Raw genomic sequence first — 19,635 nt, forward strand, 5'->3', positions numbered from 1 at the left:
GGAGTAACAATGCGAGCGCAAAATGGAGGGACGCATCTGTGTGTCCCGTGCCAAAGAGACACGCTGGGCAGGGGGATGATGTGTCGAAAGGGGGGGAGGGAGGGAGAGAGGGAGGAAGGAGGGGGAGACACCAGGGATCGGCCCAAAGATCGAGGGGGGACGCGCGTGGAAAAAGTGTCACCCGTGAAGTTTGCCCGTTCAAACCACTCCGACGAAGTCTGCAGCCTCTTTTTTATAGCTCCCTCCATCCCCTGTGCTGGGTTGGGTTCGGGGGGAGGTGGTTAGGAAATAGCGATCGGCGAATAAATGGGAGGAAGTATGAGCTATTTGGTCTTCTTGGTTTTCTGATTGCTGGCACGGTGGGCTTGTTTGCGTCGCTGCGAAGGGGGTTCTGAGGGAAAAGCGGTGGTTCTTGGAGCGGAGATACTGGTTTAACCCTTGCGCACCGTTCAAATTTGTGTTACACTCGTATCGTTCGGGTCAATATGACCCAAAAGTAAAATTAAGGAAAATAAATGTATTTATTTAATATTTCAGACTACCAATGAATTAACTACTAACAATGAATGGACTATAATTACAAACGACTGTTACAAATATTTACAGAATGTTCTTTACATATATATTTTTTGCATACATAACATGTCAGGCTTGTTTTTCTGTCGGCTGCAGGAGGACATGAGGAACAGCGAGATAACTCGAAAGGTGCTGTTGATACGTTAGATCAAATGTTATCAACGTACAGTTGTCGCCGACGAACAAATCGTTCGGCAGAAAAACAAGCATGACATGTTATGTATGCAAAAAATATATATGTAAAGAACATTCTGTAAATATTTGTAACAAATTTTTATAATTATAAAAAATATAATATATATTATATATCATATATCATATATCATATATCATATATCATATATCATATATCATATATCATATATCATATATCATATATCATATATCATATATCATATATTATATATTATGTATTTATTTATTTTTTTATTGTTAGTAGTTTATTCATTGATAATCTGAAATATTAAATAAATACATTTATTTTACTTAATTTTACTTTTGGGTCATATTGACCCGGAACGGTACCAGTGTAACAAATACATATATAGCGCATAAAAGACAATCGAATAATATTTTACTCAAGGAATACATTCTACGAGAACTTTTAATGAAAGTCAATAAATTTCGTGTAAATCGAATTATTGACTGAAAAGTTATTAAACGTCGAATTTCCGTTTCGGGTCAGTAAGACCCGAACGGTGCACAAGGGTTAAGACATCTTGGGTGGAGATTCTGCAATGTCAGGTGAATTAGAATTTTCTGATACTCCTATGTTTTTCTGTCGTTGCCTGCACCGGTCGTTTCTCCCCGGAAGCCACGTCCTCCGCCAAGCAACGATTACCATGATCAGTTTCCCCGGGGATCGTCCTGGAGGATTCGCGGGAGGCGCGTGAAATTCCTCGGGTGTCGAAATGCGTGCGGTTAATTGGACGTCGTGGAACGCGTGCGCGTATCTCTCGAGTGCACTCACCGGCTCCCTCGCATAATAACGCACGCATGAATATGTCGTCGGCTTTTGCGGCCTCTCCTACGTGCTCCACCGTGCACGGCAGTGTGTGGCCGTCGTAATTGCATTCCTCTCGTTTTTTCCCTCGTCTTCGCGCGCCACAGGCCACCGTTCCCTACAGGTCACCGCAAAAGTCATCGAACCGCCCCTCCGCGGGTGTTCTTTGCGCCATCCGTCGCCCCATCGGATGCTCAAGACGTCCACCTGTGAGCTGCGAGGCAACCTGCAGTCCAATATTCACTAAAGTCTTGATCGATTCCTGGATAATTAATTTACCAAAGTACAGACTTCAAAGCTCCGAAGCTTCACTCTTTCAACGATTAAAAAACTTGTTCCCTCGGTCTTGCTATTTCCAAACTTTTTAATTTTGATTATTTACCTCGGATTGCAAAGATATCGCGGGGTAAAGGATTCCCCTTGGCCCGATACCCCCGATGCTCCTTTCCTCCAGTCGCAGAGTGACGTCGTAGCCGCGACTAAATGAAAAAGCGATACAAGGAGCGTGTCTCACGAGTTTTCCACGATGTTTGCGTCAATTATCGCGACGAAGAGGCAGCCTACGAGTGTATTGTAAATACACTCGAGCCAGCCCCGGGCCCGGCAGTCGCGTAATACGCCACCAATTTCTTTTTATGCCTCGCCCTGTAGAACGCGTAGGAGGAGTTCTTTGTGATCCCGCTGCACTTTCGAGGCGGCCTGGCGAGGGTGCATACATTTCAATCGCAAACATCCACGGGGTGGCCCCTATTGGATCATCCCCCGTCTGACGGTAAAACGACGAAAAAATTAGACGAGAAGTGCGATCAACGAGCAAGAGGGGTCCGCCGGTCGGTACAGTCTTCGCATATCTTCTGGAAACTTTCCGTTTAATACTCGACAACCCCCAGAAACTAAGAAATCGAAAAAGTGAGCATCCACTGCCTCTTTGCTGAGAGAGGAGAGGCAGCGTTGAAATTGGCTGGCCAGCTCGTTAGAAAGAGAAACTGGAAAGTCATTTCTATTTGCCCGGGGCCGAAGACCCCAAGGTTTCCAGACATCCCGGGGACTGGTAATCGGTAAGTCATCCCCGTCCGACGGTATTGAGTTAAAACAACAAAAGGTAGGGTGGGAATCGTGTTTGCCCACGGGCCACCACTCAGCAGGGTCAACACGGGACAATTAACAGCCCTAATCATAATTTGACGTCGGCTGATCCCTGGGTATTCGCAGGCTCATCGTCGCGGTTCCCCGTCGCTTTGCCACCGACAACATCTGCGAGCGCGGCGGCTACATACTCGCAAATGTAATCCCTTTTCCGGCGACTTTTCTGCGCCGCGCAAATAGAAGCTTTCCCCCCCTCCTCCGAGGTTTCATGAGGAATTCTTATCTAAATCCTTCTTCGCTTCTGCTTAACATGCAGTTAAAGAAGCCTTCAGCTGCTTAAGTAACCAAACTTTTCACACATACTCAGGCAGGAGACACTGTTACCAGAAGCCTTTACTAACAAAGCCTCCCCTTGCGTATCAAAACATTGCACTGCCCACTGAAGAGTGTCTCAGAAGCAACTCTTAAGGAGTTGGCACCCTGAAACCTCATCAGTGACCTGCCACAACCCTCCCCCCCGAAATAAAGTCCCAAAGGAGAGCTAGAGGAATAAGGGGCGGTGTTATTTGTCCCTTTGATGCCGTGTAGCTTTTCTCTGGAATATTATCGCCCACAGCTAGTAATTTACAGGAAATAAAATGGAGGAGCTTGTAGCGGGAGGGGTGTAGCTTCGTTTTTTACAGTTTTTGAATTCTGATGTGTAATATAGGGGGAAAAGATTGTACATCGTTTGGTGCACGTTTGACGCAAATCTGATTACATGAGAGCGATTGTTTGCTAAAAATAAAAATAGAAATATTAATATTCATATTCATATTAATCTATAATAAAATGTTAATATTAATATTAATCAATATAATATAATATCTAATCAATATAATAGAAATATTAACTCATATTAATCTATAATAAAATGTTAATATTAATATTAATCAATATAATATAATATCTAATCAGTATAATAGAAATATTAACTCATATTAATCTATAATAAAATGTTAATATTAATATTAATCAATATAATAGGAATATTAACTCATATTAATCTATAATAAAATGTTAATATTAATATTAATCAATATTAATATATTTATTCTAGAATATTTTTCCGCCCAAAATAAAAGTAAAAACTTATCAACTCAATAACTACTACTAAGTACCTACCTACTTATTGCCTTCCCTTTTTAATATAAAGTCAAAGTAATAATTTTCTAATTTACTCGAAGTTGTTAAAGATAAAGTTGCACCTCTCTTGCTACAAGATCCACAATTTAAAATCTTCAAGTTACGTGCCGCCCTGTGTACACCAAACAGATAAGTGACGATCGCCGCAAATCCCATTGTTTTAAAATCCCCTCCTCAAAGTCCACGAAACATCCACAAACTAGAACCAACCCTATAAAGTCTCGCCGCACCTTGTCCCAGGCTGGTAGTAGCCCGAGCCACGTTTTTCAGCCGAGTGTACAGCGGCAATTGAAGCACTCCAAGGGAAGCCCGTTTGCGTAGCCCGAGGAGGGCGGATGCGTTTAGAAATCGGCCGGAACACCTCGAGTGGCAATCCCCGTCGATTACACGCGTCTTTCTTTCAAGCCGGCAGACGGTGGCCGGAGGCAGCCACAGGGCTTTCCGCCGGATAATCCGTGGAAAGTTGGCGTCGGATGAAATTGCCCGAGGAACTGTGGCTGCGCGGAGGGTCTACGGTGGCGGGCTTCCGCCCCAACCCTCGCGGTGTACGCGCGGTAACGACGTTACCCGTTAACTCGATCAATCGTCCACTCTAACCGATCCCACCCCCGTCGCCCCTGCAGCGTAGGCAACCACGGACCTCCGGACTGTCGAGCATAAGCCGAACAGGTACTCGATGCCTCCTCCCGGTTGTCGCGTGTCCGCGCCCTTTGATCGACTGCCCACCCCGCGCGAATTTATCGCCGTTCGATACACTAATTAATGTCACCGGAGGAGACGAATGGTCCCGGGGAATGGGCGACGCGCGCGTGCACAGGTGGACACCGCTCTCGGGCGAGCGATTCCTGAAGAACCGGCGAGTTTTTTGGGACGTCGAAAGGTTTAATCGAAATATCCCCCTCGCCGACGGATCGAGGGGTGGACGGGGGTCTCTGCGAGTTTCGGAGCACGGACGCGGGGCCATGAACGGGGGTTTGAATTGGTTTTAGCGTCAGCTTGGATTTACCCGCTGCTCGTTGTACTAATTAATTTTGGGGGTGAAGTACCGCGAGGATGGATGAATGATTTCTGAAAAACCATAGAATTTTGGAAATATCGATTGGTCTGGGGTAGTTGCTCTGATGTTTTGATTGCGAGGCAGAAATACCTTCGTGGAGATTAATTGAAGCGTTTAGGGGGGCGATGTATCGAAGCTGAAGGTCGATCTCTGAAGCTTCAGACTTCACATGCTTATCGATTTGCCGCGAAGCTTCCCATTTATTTGCAACGAAGAGTAAGTAAATCGAGGAGTCAATATTGCCCCGGGGCACTGTGGTACATAATGGCTTTTTTTGTTCAAATCATCCTACAGCTCGTAATTTTTCAGAAAACTTGACGATCTTGTTTTTAAATTCTTCGCAATTAAATTGTCTATCGATCTGTCTAGCCGAAATTTTGAATTTCGTTGCTGATTTTTTTGTATTTAGCGAATTATACAGCACCTTCAATTTCGAAAATCTGACTTTAAATTCGGAACAGACGATCAAAAAAGCCCACAGATACTGATCTTCGAAAAGTGCTGTATAATTCGCTAAATATAAAAAAATCAGCAACGAAATTCAAAATTTCCGTCGGACAGATCGATAGAGAGTATAATTGCGAAGAATTTAAAAAAAAAATCGTCAAGTTTTCTGAAAAATTACGAGCTGTAGGGTGATTTGAACAAAAAATGTCATTATGTACCACTGTGCGGGGGCGTAAATCAGCCATGAAAGCTGGTCCCCGCCAATTAGCCCGGAAGGAAGGTGTCGACAGGTCTGCGGGGCTTGCAGGGGCTCGTCCGCCCCGTTGCAAAGAAAAAGCACCGGTCGTTCCGATGGATCCGCATGAACGGCCACGGTAGGCGTTTCATTTACCTGGCGGAACGGCAGTTAACCGCCAGTTAATCGGAAGTTAAAGCTAAGCCCCCCTTCCACGGTGTTGGGTAAACTTCGGAACGGACCCCCGCGGGCCCTGCTGCCTTTTTGCACTGGGCCTCGACGGAGAAGGTAAACAGGGTCACGTCGTGTCCGCGGCGTGCCTCCGCTTCTCAGCTCCTCGCTGCCGATACTCGAATACCCCGAAGCAGTGACTTGGCGAGGTCAGTCCTCCTGCATCCGCGTTCAAGCACACTTATGACAATAGGATTCTAATTCAGGGGGGAAGCGTTTTAAGCGAAATGGAGATCGATGGGTGATCGAACGCGGAGGGTTTGAAGTTTGAACTTAGCGTCGTAGAATTTGGAGGAATTCAAGGTGCATTAAAATATTTTACGCAACGCTGAAGTAGGGCGATCATTGGGATTTTTTTTGAGAAATTATGAAGCAAACATTTTGAAGCTTCTTATGACTTTATATTTAACTAGGCTTCGAGATATTAGCTTCGTGTATATTAGAATTAATATCTTTTAAGGAAATTAAGTATTTTGAAAAAAAAGGTTCATTTTTCTTCATAATATTTCGGAAAAGATAATGTTCTCTCCTTTGGGAGATTTACTTTTCCTCCAGCGCAATATGTACCAGACGCTTCTTCGTTCCATGTTAATAACGCGTTTTTGAGACGTGCCTATGTCCGTCCTAGAGTATCCAGGAATAACAAGTTAAAATTTGAGGAAGATGAACTATTGGCTCAATAGGTCTTGAGTCTTGCGCGAACATAAAAATCGGCTCTCTCTTTATATAATAGTATAGATATTTGAAGATACAAAAAATTGCAAAATAATGGGGGTTCTGGCTCCTTTAATTCTGGTCTAGAATAAAAAACCTAAAGTATTCTTATTGCTTATGCAATTATATCATTGATGAACCTCAAAAATAATAAAAAAAAGTCGAAAATTGGCAAAATTGTGGAGCGTAGGAGAAAACGTACGATTTTTGTGTAAAGTTTTTGATCGATTAACGCAACATTAAATAACAAAAATTAATTTTTTGCAATTCTAGAAGTTCATCGAGAATACTTGGAAATTATATAGTTGTATGTGCAAGGGCAAGTTGATTTTCCTGAATAGTTTTCTCAAAATCACCCCCACAAGTTCGAAGAAAGTACCTACTTTCGACGCTGTAGCAAGAAGCTTCGATAGCGAAATCTACAATGCATATTTTCAACAAAAAAAAATTGCTTTCGTATCTTCAAATGTTAAACATAAAGCCATAAAAAGGATCAAAACAATTTCCTTCATAATTTCTGCAGAAAAAATTCCCACCTATCGGTCTGTTTTAGCGTGGCGTCTTTATCCCCCCATAACGTACAGGAATTTTGGAATCTTAGAAACGTGCTACTATAATTTGTATTTAATTAAGAGAGTAAAATATTAACCACCTGGCAGGAGAGTTCTCAGATTCAGTAGAGATTCAGGCAAGTTTCCAAGTGACCATCCGCTGAAGTCTGCTCCATCGGAAATCGACATCCGCCTCGAATTTCTTTCCTCCTCGCCCCGGCGAGTGCACACCAGCGATACATCCCTATCTCGTTCAACTTTCTCTGTTTACACACCGCGTCGTTGCGGGGAGCGACGGGCAAACGGACTGACGGGCGGGCCCGTTCCCTTGAAATAACAATTCTCTCTTCTGCCACGGTTCATCCCGTGGTGGTATCTCTCGCATTATGTATATACCTCGACCGGTGCAGGCTCCCGGCACCGTGGCGATTCAGGTATCGATACGACCTCCGTGCCATTCCCTTTGTCCGATGGGAACGCGGCTCTGCGCGCTGCTCCAGCTCGACGATCCAGATCCCTGCGTTTCCTCCTCGATTCTGGTTGAGACTTCCAACGACTCCCCGGCAGAAAGCAGTGATCCAAACGTGAGCGATCGGCGGACTTCCTAGCGAGCACGTGAATCTTGGGAACTGATAATATTCAGCCACTCGAGTGAAAGAGAGGGGTAAAGAGGGAAGACGACAGCGCCGGTGACAGGTTGACGCTAGGCTGAGTCGTTGCCGGATTCGACTGGGAGAGAAGACTAAGGGCAGGAGGAGCGCAGAGCCGAGGCAGCCTGTTTGTAGACCTCTCCAAGTCGCCGCACGCCCGAAACTCCTGCGCCAGCTTCGACGAGTGGATTATCGGTGGAAAAGGAATTAACGAACGGGGGCGGCGGTGGAGTGGTTCCCCTTCGTCTAGTGCCCTCTTCGCGGCTTTTAGATAAGGTCTCTCGAGCCCTACGCATCGGTCGCGCCGCAAAACATACGCGCAAAGTCGCGCCGCCAAGGGCCGCGATATCCCGAAGCCGCTCCTCTTCGCGGCTCGACTTTCGCCAATCGTCCTCCTCGATCGCTGTTGATTTACGACGCCGGAGGCTTGCCTTCCAGGAAGCTGTTAGAGAGCCAGCTAATCACAACCGTCGCTAGCAAGCGGGGCTCGCGTGGGCGAAGTACCATCGAGAAACGGGGAGATGAAGATGGAATCGCTGAGTCGATTTTTCCGTTCCGGCTGTTTCTGGGGACGTTTCGATGGACTTGGAATCTGTGAGGATGGCTCCGGGAATCTTCGGAAGAGTACAGCGGAATGGATATTCCGGGATTTTGGGGAAGGAGTTGCCGGGAGGCCGTGGAAGCGCGGCGGTGGTTTGGGACAGAACGATTGGTATTCGGGGAGCGAGCGCGAGGCGGCTGACGCGATCGGGGAGAAAGAATTTCTCGAGGGTGGCCGAACCCGCTAATATTCAAAGAATTAGACAGACGGTGGCGGGCACTCGAGACACGGTCTACTGCACCGGGGGCCCCTTAAAGTGCTTTCGTTGCATTCTCGGCGCGCATAACTTCGACAATGGGGGTTACAGTGGGCTACGGGGGGATTGCAGCGGGTTACAGCCACTCGAGTAGGAGGTTACAGGCAAGCAACATATAGGTCGGGCGGAGTGCCTTTGATTCCTGCGATAAAAATCGAGCTTAGGGCCCAGCTTTCACACATGCCTCTAATTTCACCTTTTGTCCGCGTTCCTAGCAACGCTCGGCCCATCGTTTCTTTCATTCGCGAATTAAACTCTGCTCGATAACTCCGACGAGAACGTTACACTAGCGGACAGAAGAGTTACCACTTTTTCGATCTGTTCTATTCTTGTTTGTTTTTTTTTTAGCACACATTTGGGACTGTGGTATATGTTTAATATGCATATTTCGATGGAGAATTTAAAGCTGTATACAACCCAGTTGAAGTTGAATGTATTTAACTGATAAACAAAAATGTTATATGACATTGAACGGGGTAACAAATTTTCAGGGTCGACAAAGAAGTGACCACGTTTAGCAACTCTTTAGGTTGTCCGAAAACCAAAAGATGCCCCCTCAAAATATTAGATTTTTATTATTAATATTCAAAAGTGGTAACTTTTTGTTGGCTTAATTTGTCTTGTTTAATGTTGTGTAGGGTTTTTGTTTGTTAGTTAAATAAATTCAACTGTAACTGGGTTTTATACAGCTTTTAATTCTCTTTCAGAATATGTATATTAATTACATACTACAGTTTTGAGTTGATATTGAAAAGTAATAGAGGTAGGGTGGTTCGAAAAAGTGGCAACTTTTTTGTCTGCTACTGTGTATAAAAAAAGAGAAAGCTAGTCGTGCGCAAGAATTATTATTTCATAAAAGTGTTATAGGTATTTATTATTTCATTTATTTTCTATGAATAATAAAGGCGTAATAATAAAAATAATAATAATAATTCTTCACATGGAGATTCCTCTTGTCACGAGGAATCTCCATGTGACTGCTCACTCCACAGTTACGATTCAATATACAATATGTACAATTCCCTGTGCAATGGTATAAAAAATAAAAAAAATAGTCTCCATCGTAGAAACCTAGTGCGACTACTCCACTAATCTATCATTCCCCAGCTACTGCGCTCTAGACTCCAGATACACGGCTAATCTCCTACCGCGAAACAATCTGTTACACAATAGTTGAGCCGAAAAGTGCACCCACAGCCTCCAATCGCAGAGTTCTCTCTGGCTCGCTGGATTCGCGGCAGGGAACGGTCGGCCGGCTCCCGGAACGTGGCGACCTTAACACCGATACCCCGGTAAACGGGCGTGTTAAGGATTAAATCAGCCAGCAGTACGGGCCCCATTGTTTCCGATCGGGGCGCGCCCCTGCGAGCGTCCCATGACGCACAATACGGATTATAACGCGCTGCTGTCATAAGCAGATGCCGATCTCTCGATCCCGTCCGCACGGCCTGCTTCCCTAATCGCGTTCAATTGCCGTAAAAGCGGTTTCGAGCGGCCCTCCACGGCTCCTCCGGCGGAGCATCAGAAAAACCGGCGAGGCCCGCGGCGTTTTCCTTTTCATCCGCGCGCACAGAAAGGAGCTCTCGCTACAGCGAGCTTCCGATCTCGCCGATCGTTCGCGAGGGAACCGCTGCTTTCTGGCGTAGAAAGCTGGATCAAAGGCCCGATAGCAGTGTGTTCTTTGATTGCGTCGATGGGCGAGCGATGGTCACCCTCTGTTTCCAAAGGGAGGCATTGTTTCCTGCGATTTGTTAGCTGAGAGCTCTAGAGGATGTTAATTATGGAGTTGGACCTATGTAGATCGTTCTGCCAGTCTGATGCTCAAAGTTTCTGTAGGGTGAAAGGTTTCCCTTCGAGAGAGCCGAGCATTTTCCCTCCGCGAACGTTGAAACTGTGTCGGACGTTAACGCGCAATGTTTCTGGATTTTCTGATGACTTGAATTCCAACCCGCTTAAGGGTACCGCCCTTCCAGAAATCACTCCAAAAATGGGTCATTTTTAGGAGTTTATTTAAATAAAAGTAAACGTCGCAGTGTTGAAATACTTTTAAGGCTGTATTTGTATATTATTGAACGTGATAACAAAAATTGTTGTTGTCTGTTAATTATTTAATTTATAACAGCTTATAGAATTAACTGAAATCAACCAACCGAGAAAATTCTTGAAGTTTACAAGATTGCTTATGGAATCGTCGATCGTCATAGCAAAATATTGTAATCTCATGTTTTGGCAGACGTTTGAATTAGGGCTGGGACTATTCGAATAATTTAATATTCGAATGTTTTACAAGTACTCGAATACTACGAATAATCTTCGAATATTTGAGTATTCGAATGTTATTATTGGAATACTATTCGAATACTGATTTATTCGAATAGTATGGTGTGAGGTGAGTCAAAATTAGTTTACAAGATTCCACCCTGACAAATGAACCTAAAGAACTTGATTTATAATTCACACCATACTATTTGAATACATCAGTATTCGAATACTTAAATATTTGAATACTTAAATATTTGAATACTTAAATATTCGAATACTTAAATATTCGAATAGTATTCGAATACTTGGATATTCGAATAGTATTCGAATACTTGGATATTCGAATAGTATTCGAATACATGGATATTCGAATAGTATTTGAATACTTGGATATTCGAATAGTATTCGAATACTTGGATATTCGAATAGTATTCGAATACTTAAATATTCAAATAGTATTCGAATACTTGGATATTCGAATTATATTCGCCAAATAATTGAGCAACTGAAGTATTCGAATATTCGAATACCGAAAAATTCCACAAACAGTCCCAGCCCTAGTTTGTACCACAAACTTAAAAAAAAACAGATAATTTTACGCACGAAAATGTTTATAAAACGAAGAAGATAGGTCGAAAAATTATGATCATAGGCGATTCCATGAACAATCTTATAAACATTAAAAATCTTGGTTTGTTAATTTCACATAATTCTACAAGGCGTTATAAATTTCGCAAGCAAAATTGTATTACCTTCAATGGTGTACAAATGCAGCCTAAAAAGTTTTCTTCAAGACGTTTACTCTTTTTTAAATAAAATCCTAAAGATGACCTATTTCTGGAGTGTCTTGACGGAGGGGTACCCTTAAGGTCGTGAGACTTCCCTCCGCGCGGAGAAGCGTCACAAGTGTTACCCGCACGTGGCTTTTTCTCCGCGATCTCGTGCTCCTTAGCATACATTGTACCTGGAGGGAGTATTTCTTCGGAGGAGCCCACTGTCCTGTCGAAAAGGCTCGCCACTTCTTAATGTTTACTTTCGCCCGACGATTTGCAATGCTCCTCGAAGCGGAGAGCAGCGTGGCTAACGACTTGGAGCGAGCGCTACCGGCTAAAGGGAGAACGGGGGAAAGATGTCCGAGGCAAATTGTCGCGAGGGTACTAAGGAGACACGATCCAGTGGAGATTCAGCGTCGAACCGTAAAAAAATCGGCCTCGAAGCGTTCGGCGGAAGTGAACGAGGCGTTAAATCCCTCTCGAAGAAATAACAGACTTATAATAACTGCGGATTATGGATTTAGGGGGCTCCGCGGATAGTTCCAGGTTACTTAAAACGTCCACGCGCGACAAAAGGCTTGCGCTCGCCCCTCTTGTAAAAATATTTGAGCTCCTACCTGACGACAGTTTGCGCAGCGAAAACGCGCACCGGCGTCTTTATTTGGACGGGGGGGAAAAGCAGAATTCTGGCCCCCAGGGTCTGCGGTGCGGTTCAATCCGAGCGCTCTCGAATCCCATTTTAATCGAGCGCTCGTGAAACTTCAGCTTTTAATGTCGAAACTGCTCGCGCCCCAACTAATTCGTTGAACCTTACATTCACCCCCGATGATCCCAGCGATTCCTGTATACATTACCCTTCACATGGGACTGATTCGTGTTGCAGGTGAAAATCTGGTTTCAAAACCATCGATACAAGTGCAAGAGGCAGGCCAAGGAGAAGGCGATGGCCGAACAGAACGCCCAGAACCAGGTAAATAGTCGCTAACGAAACGTAGAGATATGAGAACGAATCCGGGAACGGTTTGGCGAAGAGCGACGAAGGGATTCGATTAAATTTCCGTCGCGCTGCCCGCTCTCTTCCCACGATCACACGCCTGTCCCCCGATAGATCGGATTTTCGCGAGGGATTTCGAAACGGGCGAGACACGTGCGCGCGCCAACGACGACAAAATATCGAGCGTTTCGAAATGAAATGCTTTTAAATGAAAAATGTGTTCCCGGTCGGCGAAGAGGGCTGGGGGGTTTCCCGGTGGGTGGTGCCATGCGCGAATCCTCGCATCCACATCGTATTTCGTTTCGAGTGGGCCACTCGACCGGCTCGAAGCGATTCTGCATTCATTTCGTTATTCCATCCTAAATTTCTCAGGGATAACGTTCCGCGGAACGCGGAAATCGCCCGCCTGGTAAACACGTAATTACCAGCCCGTGTTTCTCGCGACCGGCACGCGGCTCCCCCTATTTTTTTTTTCCATCCCTTTCCGCGATCCTTTATCCACCGGTCGGCAACAGAATTTGTTTGAGCTTTGACCGCGGACTCGTTAGCAGAGCTGGCGGAGTTGCCAGGGAAATGTTCGCTCCTCGAGTGTTTTTCATCGAAAGACGGTTAAGTCGCGAGGATTCGAATGAGGATTCATTTTTTACAATTTTAAACGGCCGTATCCGTTGTCCTGATGTACTAAGCAGAATTTTATGAAAATAATATCGTTTCCCAGGGGAATAAGTTCAATGCCATGCTGTTGACAACAAAGCTAGCGCCTGCTGATCTCATAAACAGGATATCCAACTTACAAGGGAACATCCCGAACCCGGAAATTCAAAGAATTCGGAAAGTAACTTCAATTTCGAAAATCTGACTTTAAATTCGGAACAGGCGGCCCAAAAAGCCCACAGATACTGATCTTCGAAAAGTGCTGTATAATTCGCTAAATACAAAAAAATCAGCAACGAAATTCAAAATTTCGGCCGGACAGATCGATAGACAATTTAATTGCGAAGAATTTAAAAAAAAAATCGTCAAGTTTTCTGAAAAATTGCGACCTGTAGGGTGATTTGAACAAAAAAAGTCACTGTGTACCACTGTGCGGCGTCGAACAGCAGCGAAGTCACTCCGTCGTGCTTATTCGCAATCGGAATGTTTACTCTACTTTTAAAGCGAAATCTTCGTACGCTTGAGAACGTATCTGTGAAATGAGCCGTGCTATCTGCCTCCGTAACTCGAGCCTCCTCCCACTTAAAACTCGCAAACTATTCATCACCGAGGAAAAATCGAGTCTACGTAGTTCGAACCTGGAGGATAAAGGCCAGGTAACCACGTGGCTGCTCGAAGCTCCCAGCTACTGCTCCTCCGATAGCGATCCGCTGAGGCAGGGGTGCCCTTTCTGCCCTCCTCTTTCATTCTCCTTTTCTCTCCATCGATTCTAATAATGACACGGCAGATTCCCGAGATATCGTAATTGCGAGTCGGAAACGTGCCCTGTCTCGATCGCGTCGCACGCACTGACGAATACGAATCGGCTCCTCTCCGCCATCCAGGGCCCCTCTGCCCCGGCCTCCTCCCCTTCGGGAAGAATAACATTCAAAAGAGAGACGTCAGAGGCCGCCCGATCGTCCCCGATACACACAGATACCCATCCGTCCTCTGAATACATTACACGCCGACGGACGAGTATATGCGCGATCACGGACGCCTCTGCCAGGCGTGCATTAGCGGGCAAATCGTTCGGTTCGAGTCCCGGCGCGGAAATCACCGAGCGCCGCGCCACTGCGAATCATTCCCGTGTCAACATCCACCGATTATTTGCTCTATCTCGTCTCGTCGCGGCTCATCTCCTACGCTCCGACAAAATTCTCTCCCCCCGCCGACGTTTCCTCGGAAGCCGCTGCAACTCCAATTTTCCTCTTCGATTTTCTTCCTTCTTTTATTATTATTTTTTTTTTGAGGAATTAATCCCATCCGATGGCAACTTCGTTATCGCTTTTTTCGCCGCTGTTTTTGCGTCGCAGTTTCCCGATCGAGGACACTTTTTTCGAAACACCGGGCGCGACCCTCGATTTACAGGCGATCCCCGCGCTCTCGTATAAGCGGATTGCCTTTTCGGGCATTTTTTCGTGCGCGTCATCGAAATTCGATGGGAGGGCGCGATTTTTCGCGCCGAGCCACTTTTCCGGGGTGTTCACCGTCGTGCTTCTATCTTCTTCGAATTAATGCAGCAGAGGGGGTACGGTGACGGAGCTGGGATCGAAAGAAGTCACGGGCGCAACAGGCGAACGGGGGTGGACGGAACGTTTATTGAGCCATCGGGGGATCGGTATTGCGAGCCTGAAAGATTAAGGAGGACTTGGTTAATCCCTCCTCTATTCGCGAATTAATACACGCTTAATTGACCCGCGGTGTTTAGATTTTAGAGAATGTTTGACGTGACGAGGAACGTCACGGTCCCTCCCCCCAAGCTGGCTGAAGATTGTCGCCGCCAAACGGCGGCTCGTAAACACCCATAGAACATTAATGGTGCTGAAAGTTATCCGGTGGCCCGATCTGTAAACCGTCCTCGCCCCTCGATTCGTCCACGCCAGGGCGAGCAGCCGCCCCATAATTTACTCGTTAGTTTTTCGTGGCCCCTGCCGGACTCTGCTCCCATTCACTCTTGCTCCCTTCAGCTCCTCTTTTCTCCTTCTTCGTCCCCGCGTGGCTGCGATCCTCTGTCCTCCTTCGCCAACGGGTCCCCGACGCTGCGCTTGTCCTTCTTTCTCTGTGGATCTCCGACGCAACGTTTGTCCCTTTTCCTCCGCGGAGCTATCGATGCCCCTTCTCCGTCCGTCCTCTCTACGGGCTCTATGCAGGTTTCGATTTCAATTCGGGTGGCTTGTTTGCTGTAACCCCTCCGCCTCCCTCCGGCCACGTAGTTTCGTTCCATTATCTCGATCTGCTCGGCGATACGTGTAATTGCGTGGTGGTTCCCCGGCCTCGCGTGCACGCACCGACGCGAAATAGGTAGCGTAGGTATCAACGGGCGTGGCTGTTGTTACAGCATTGTTAAGGCTGTCGCGCACAATGGGACACCCCCGTGTGCCCCGTCGGACAGGTCCCGCGGACACGGAACTCGGATGTACAGCGATGCTCCAGGCGCGATCTTGCCTCTCTTCTTCGCGTTGCTTGCTTTGCAGTGGTGGGTTTCGAAATGGGAGGAAGCGCGGTATTTTGATGGGGTTGGTGTTGGATTACTATAATTATTAAAAGGCAAAAAATCACTCGATATTCAGGGAAACCTGAATATAGTAAAAGATAATGATACGTGTGTAGAGAAGACCGTTGTCAGAGAAGAGCTCACTTCTGTTCGGTATACTGTCTTAGAGAGACATTCTTTCCTAGCCGCTAAAAATAAAATTAAAATATAAAACTAGAAGGCTGATTTATTTAATAACCAATTTCCAATAGTTGGCGCGTTGGGGATTTCGAAACGAGGGGGAATAAATACTATTCCGATGGGTTCAGGATATTGGGCGTGAATTATTATCCTGTAAATATTCAGACCACGTTGATTTTTTCGGCGGATCCATACAAACTTTCAATAGCAATCAACTAAGATGCAATGCTTCATTTTTTCTTTCTTTTTTTCTTTTTTGTTTCTTTGCCTTTACGGCTAGATGTCTTGTTTTTTTTTATTTCTTTCTTGTGCGTATGGTACTGTATTCTTTATTGTATAAATTGGGCTTGTCCCGTAATAAATAACTCTAAATATTATTATCAGCGGTTGAAAGGGTTCCGAAAATAACTGTTTCAAATTATTGTATATCGGTTCTGACTGAAACCGTTATGAAGAACCGATATTCTGAATAACTGATACACGGAACCGAAAGTTCTGACTATATCGATTTCGGTTACGGTTCTACAGAACCGATTTTACCTGTATCGGTTCCGCGACGGTTATATATCAGTTTTATACGAGTAATATACAGTGGCGGACGAAAGAAAGTTAACAACTTTTAAAATCGCATAACTTTTGTTAGAATTGATCCAAACGACATGAGTTTTTTTTTTAGAAGCTAGAAGGATTAGTTTTCTAAGTGACGTGTTTCGTCGTTTTGAAAAAAATGCAATTCGTCGGAATAGCAACAAAAATAGTGGAGGTTGTTTTTTAAACTTTTTTTTGAGCCTGTAGTGAAAATTCAAAAAACCCGTTTGTAGATTGAAGTAAGTTGTATACGTGCCTAAAATTTCATTAAAATCGATTAACGTTTCTCTGAGCTACAAACCTTTATAGATCGCAGAATAAGGTCGAAAATCGCTGATTTCGGGAATTTTCGCGATTCTCGACTTTATTCTGCGATCTTTAAGCGTTTATAGAACCGGATAAGCCAGAACCGAAACCGATATAAGCCAGAACCCTTTTCACTCGTAACTGTTTCAAGATTATTTCGGCTCTTATAACTGTTTCGAGAACCGAAACCGATATTACAACTGTTTTCAACCCCTTATTATTATTATTATTATTATTATTATTATTATTATTATTATTATTAATTAATAATAATAATAATATTAATTAATAATAATAATAATAATACTCTCATTAATAGTCTGTATTGCACAAACGAAAAAAGTAAGAGAAAAGAAAAGAAGAAGAAGAAGACTATCACAATGACTATCGCGAGGTTCAGTCTAACGACTGTTCTCCAATCTAACCTAATCGGAAATAGGAGGGTCGGTAGTATTCCGAAGGGTTGAAGGATTTTTCGAAATGCGAGGAAACGCAGTATTCAGAAAGGTTCAGAACAGGGGGAGTGAATCGAGGGAATCTTCGAAATGGGAAGAATCGTAGTTCATACTGCGAAGGGTTCATGGCATGGAGGGTAAATCGAGGGAACTTTTCGAAATGGGAGGGAAGGTACCTACCATTCCAAAGGGTTCCAGCCATGGGGAGTGAATGGAGGAAGCTCGAAGAGATCGCCGCGAATGAATCCAAGGAACAATCTTGAAAACTCTCGAAGCCCCCACGCACGATAGAAATGTCGTCTAGTGTGCTTCGAATAGTTTGAAACGAAGCGGAGACTTGACCACAAAACCCGAAGATTCGGATTCCCATAAACCGTTAACAGTACTCCGGACCATCGAAGCAAGAGCCTATAGTCCCTGGTCCCCTGATTAACAGTTAACGGAATTAATCGTCTCGGCTCGCCGAAACGCTCGAAATACCTCGTCGACGCGGAGGCGAGCGACGGCAGTAACCTCGTCGCTGACGTCGCCGTCGACGAGGACGGGTTGGCAGCCAGAGCTCCGATTTTCTCCCTTTTTTTCCCCTTTCTTTCGTTTTATTCCATTTCCTCCCCTCGCGGCGGTAAAAAATTTCAAGTGGCCGCGCGAACGAGCGAACGCTGGAGAAGGACGGATGAAAGGAGGAGGAAGAGGAGGAGGTGGAGGAGGCGGAAAGGGGGTGAGGTGGGGGCGAGAAGGAGAAAGAACGACGGGGAGGGGCGAAGAGGGAGGAGGTATCCTGCAGGGGAGCGCGGAAACGGGTGCTCGAGGACCGGTCGCCATCTTGCCGTGAGGTACAGTCATGCACAACACCTGGACGCGAATCGGGGTTACCAATACTACTATTGATATCGATTAACCCTCCCATCGAGACTAGGGGCTGTCGATCTTTCGCCTCTTCCGTTCATACTTTCAATTCGAATCGCGATCCGATGTTCCCCGCATCCTGGCGCATTTAACAGAAATTCTTCTTAAACCTCCCTTCGAATTAAACGGACCATTTGCGCCGTGGTTCAACCACCGAAGGCGGTCTCGAGCCTCTCTGCTCCATCTGGAAAAAATTGGGGCTGTTTCCACCCTTTGAACTTTGAAAATTCAGCGGAGAGGATCGGTTGTTTAACGCGGAGCGCTTAAAATCACGGAACAATTTAAGCCCAGATTCGGGCTCCCTTCGGCGCCCGGGGAAGGGTGACGCGAGGGGCTGTTTGGCGGTTATCGAGAGACCGTCTAATGTAATTACACCGGCGGTAAAACATCGGTTATTAGATTGAAAAAAAAAAAAGAAAAAAATGAAAGGAGAGAAAGGGGAAGGAGAGAAAGGAGGAGAGACCACTTGCCCGTTTACGGAAGCCCATTGAATTCCATTCGTCGCGGAAACGAGAGGTCCCGGCAGAAATCTTTTAATATCTCTTCTCTCTCGCGTTCTTTGTTCGGCCGAGGCTTCTGTAAAGAGCCGAGACGCAGACCGCCGCGGCCGGGAGACACGGGACCGGGGGTCTCTGTGCCACCAGGGGGAGGCCCCGGCTTTTAGTTAATTACATCAATCCCAACAGCGACGCCGGCGTCGGCGACGAGGACGCCGGGAGGACGAGTGTTTTTCCACCGAGAGATGCATTCGCGCGGAAATCGCGCGCGGCGCATTTAGATATCCGATGCCGGGGGCTGCAGGCTAGAGCGAGCATCGCCGGCGACGTTTCAAGTACAATTTATTTGGCAAATATCTCTGGCCTCGTTTCGCGTCCCTCCTCATATATTAAAGGAATTAAATGCCCCGTGAAGGGCGCCTTTGAATTCCAAAAGGATCGCCGTCGGCGGAAGCTCCGCAAGTGGGCATTTCTCCCTCTGCAATGCCATCGAAAATTTACTTTTTAGAACGCAGACGCGGGGACGCGAGCTATTAATTAACCGGCTGCCATACTTAATGCGCGGTTACATTGGGTCACAGGGATTCGTTCGAAGCGGTCAACAAGATGGGAATTATCCTAGAGGACGGATATTCTATCACGGAATAGACGCGAGCGATTCCTGAGGTTTTCTCGGAGAACTAGTCAAACGAACGAAAAGAATGTAATCGCGGACGAGTTGCACCCCTGGGAGGGGGGTGGAATCGCGGTCGAGTCCTCGACCCGAATATCGCCCGGGCGAGCAATTTTCTCCTGCCGGCGGTGAAAAACGTAACGAAGGGGGGTAAATCGAGGGGACAAATGCGTTTCCCGAGAATCCAATCACGGGCAACATTGAGCCTGATCAGCAGCC

At 45.8% G+C, this 19,635-nt stretch overlaps 1 protein-coding gene across 1 annotated transcript in view; it reads left to right on the top strand.

The window, feature by feature from the left end:
• The window catches only part of LOC143367628 (homeobox protein Nkx-2.4), a 47,248-nt gene that overhangs the window by 19,844 nt on the left and 7,769 nt on the right, over positions 1-19,635 (top strand). The window contains exon 3 of the mRNA XM_076809624.1: positions 12,511-12,597. Within this exon, the coding sequence (XP_076665739.1) occupies positions 12,511-12,597 (87 nt within the window). The remainder of the gene's footprint in view (positions 1-12,510; positions 12,598-19,635) is intronic.

The sequence above is a fragment of the Andrena cerasifolii genome, chromosome 4, assembly GCF_050908995.1.
Source record: "Andrena cerasifolii isolate SP2316 chromosome 4, iyAndCera1_principal, whole genome shotgun sequence".
NCBI lineage: Eukaryota > Metazoa > Arthropoda > Insecta > Hymenoptera > Andrenidae > Andrena > Andrena cerasifolii.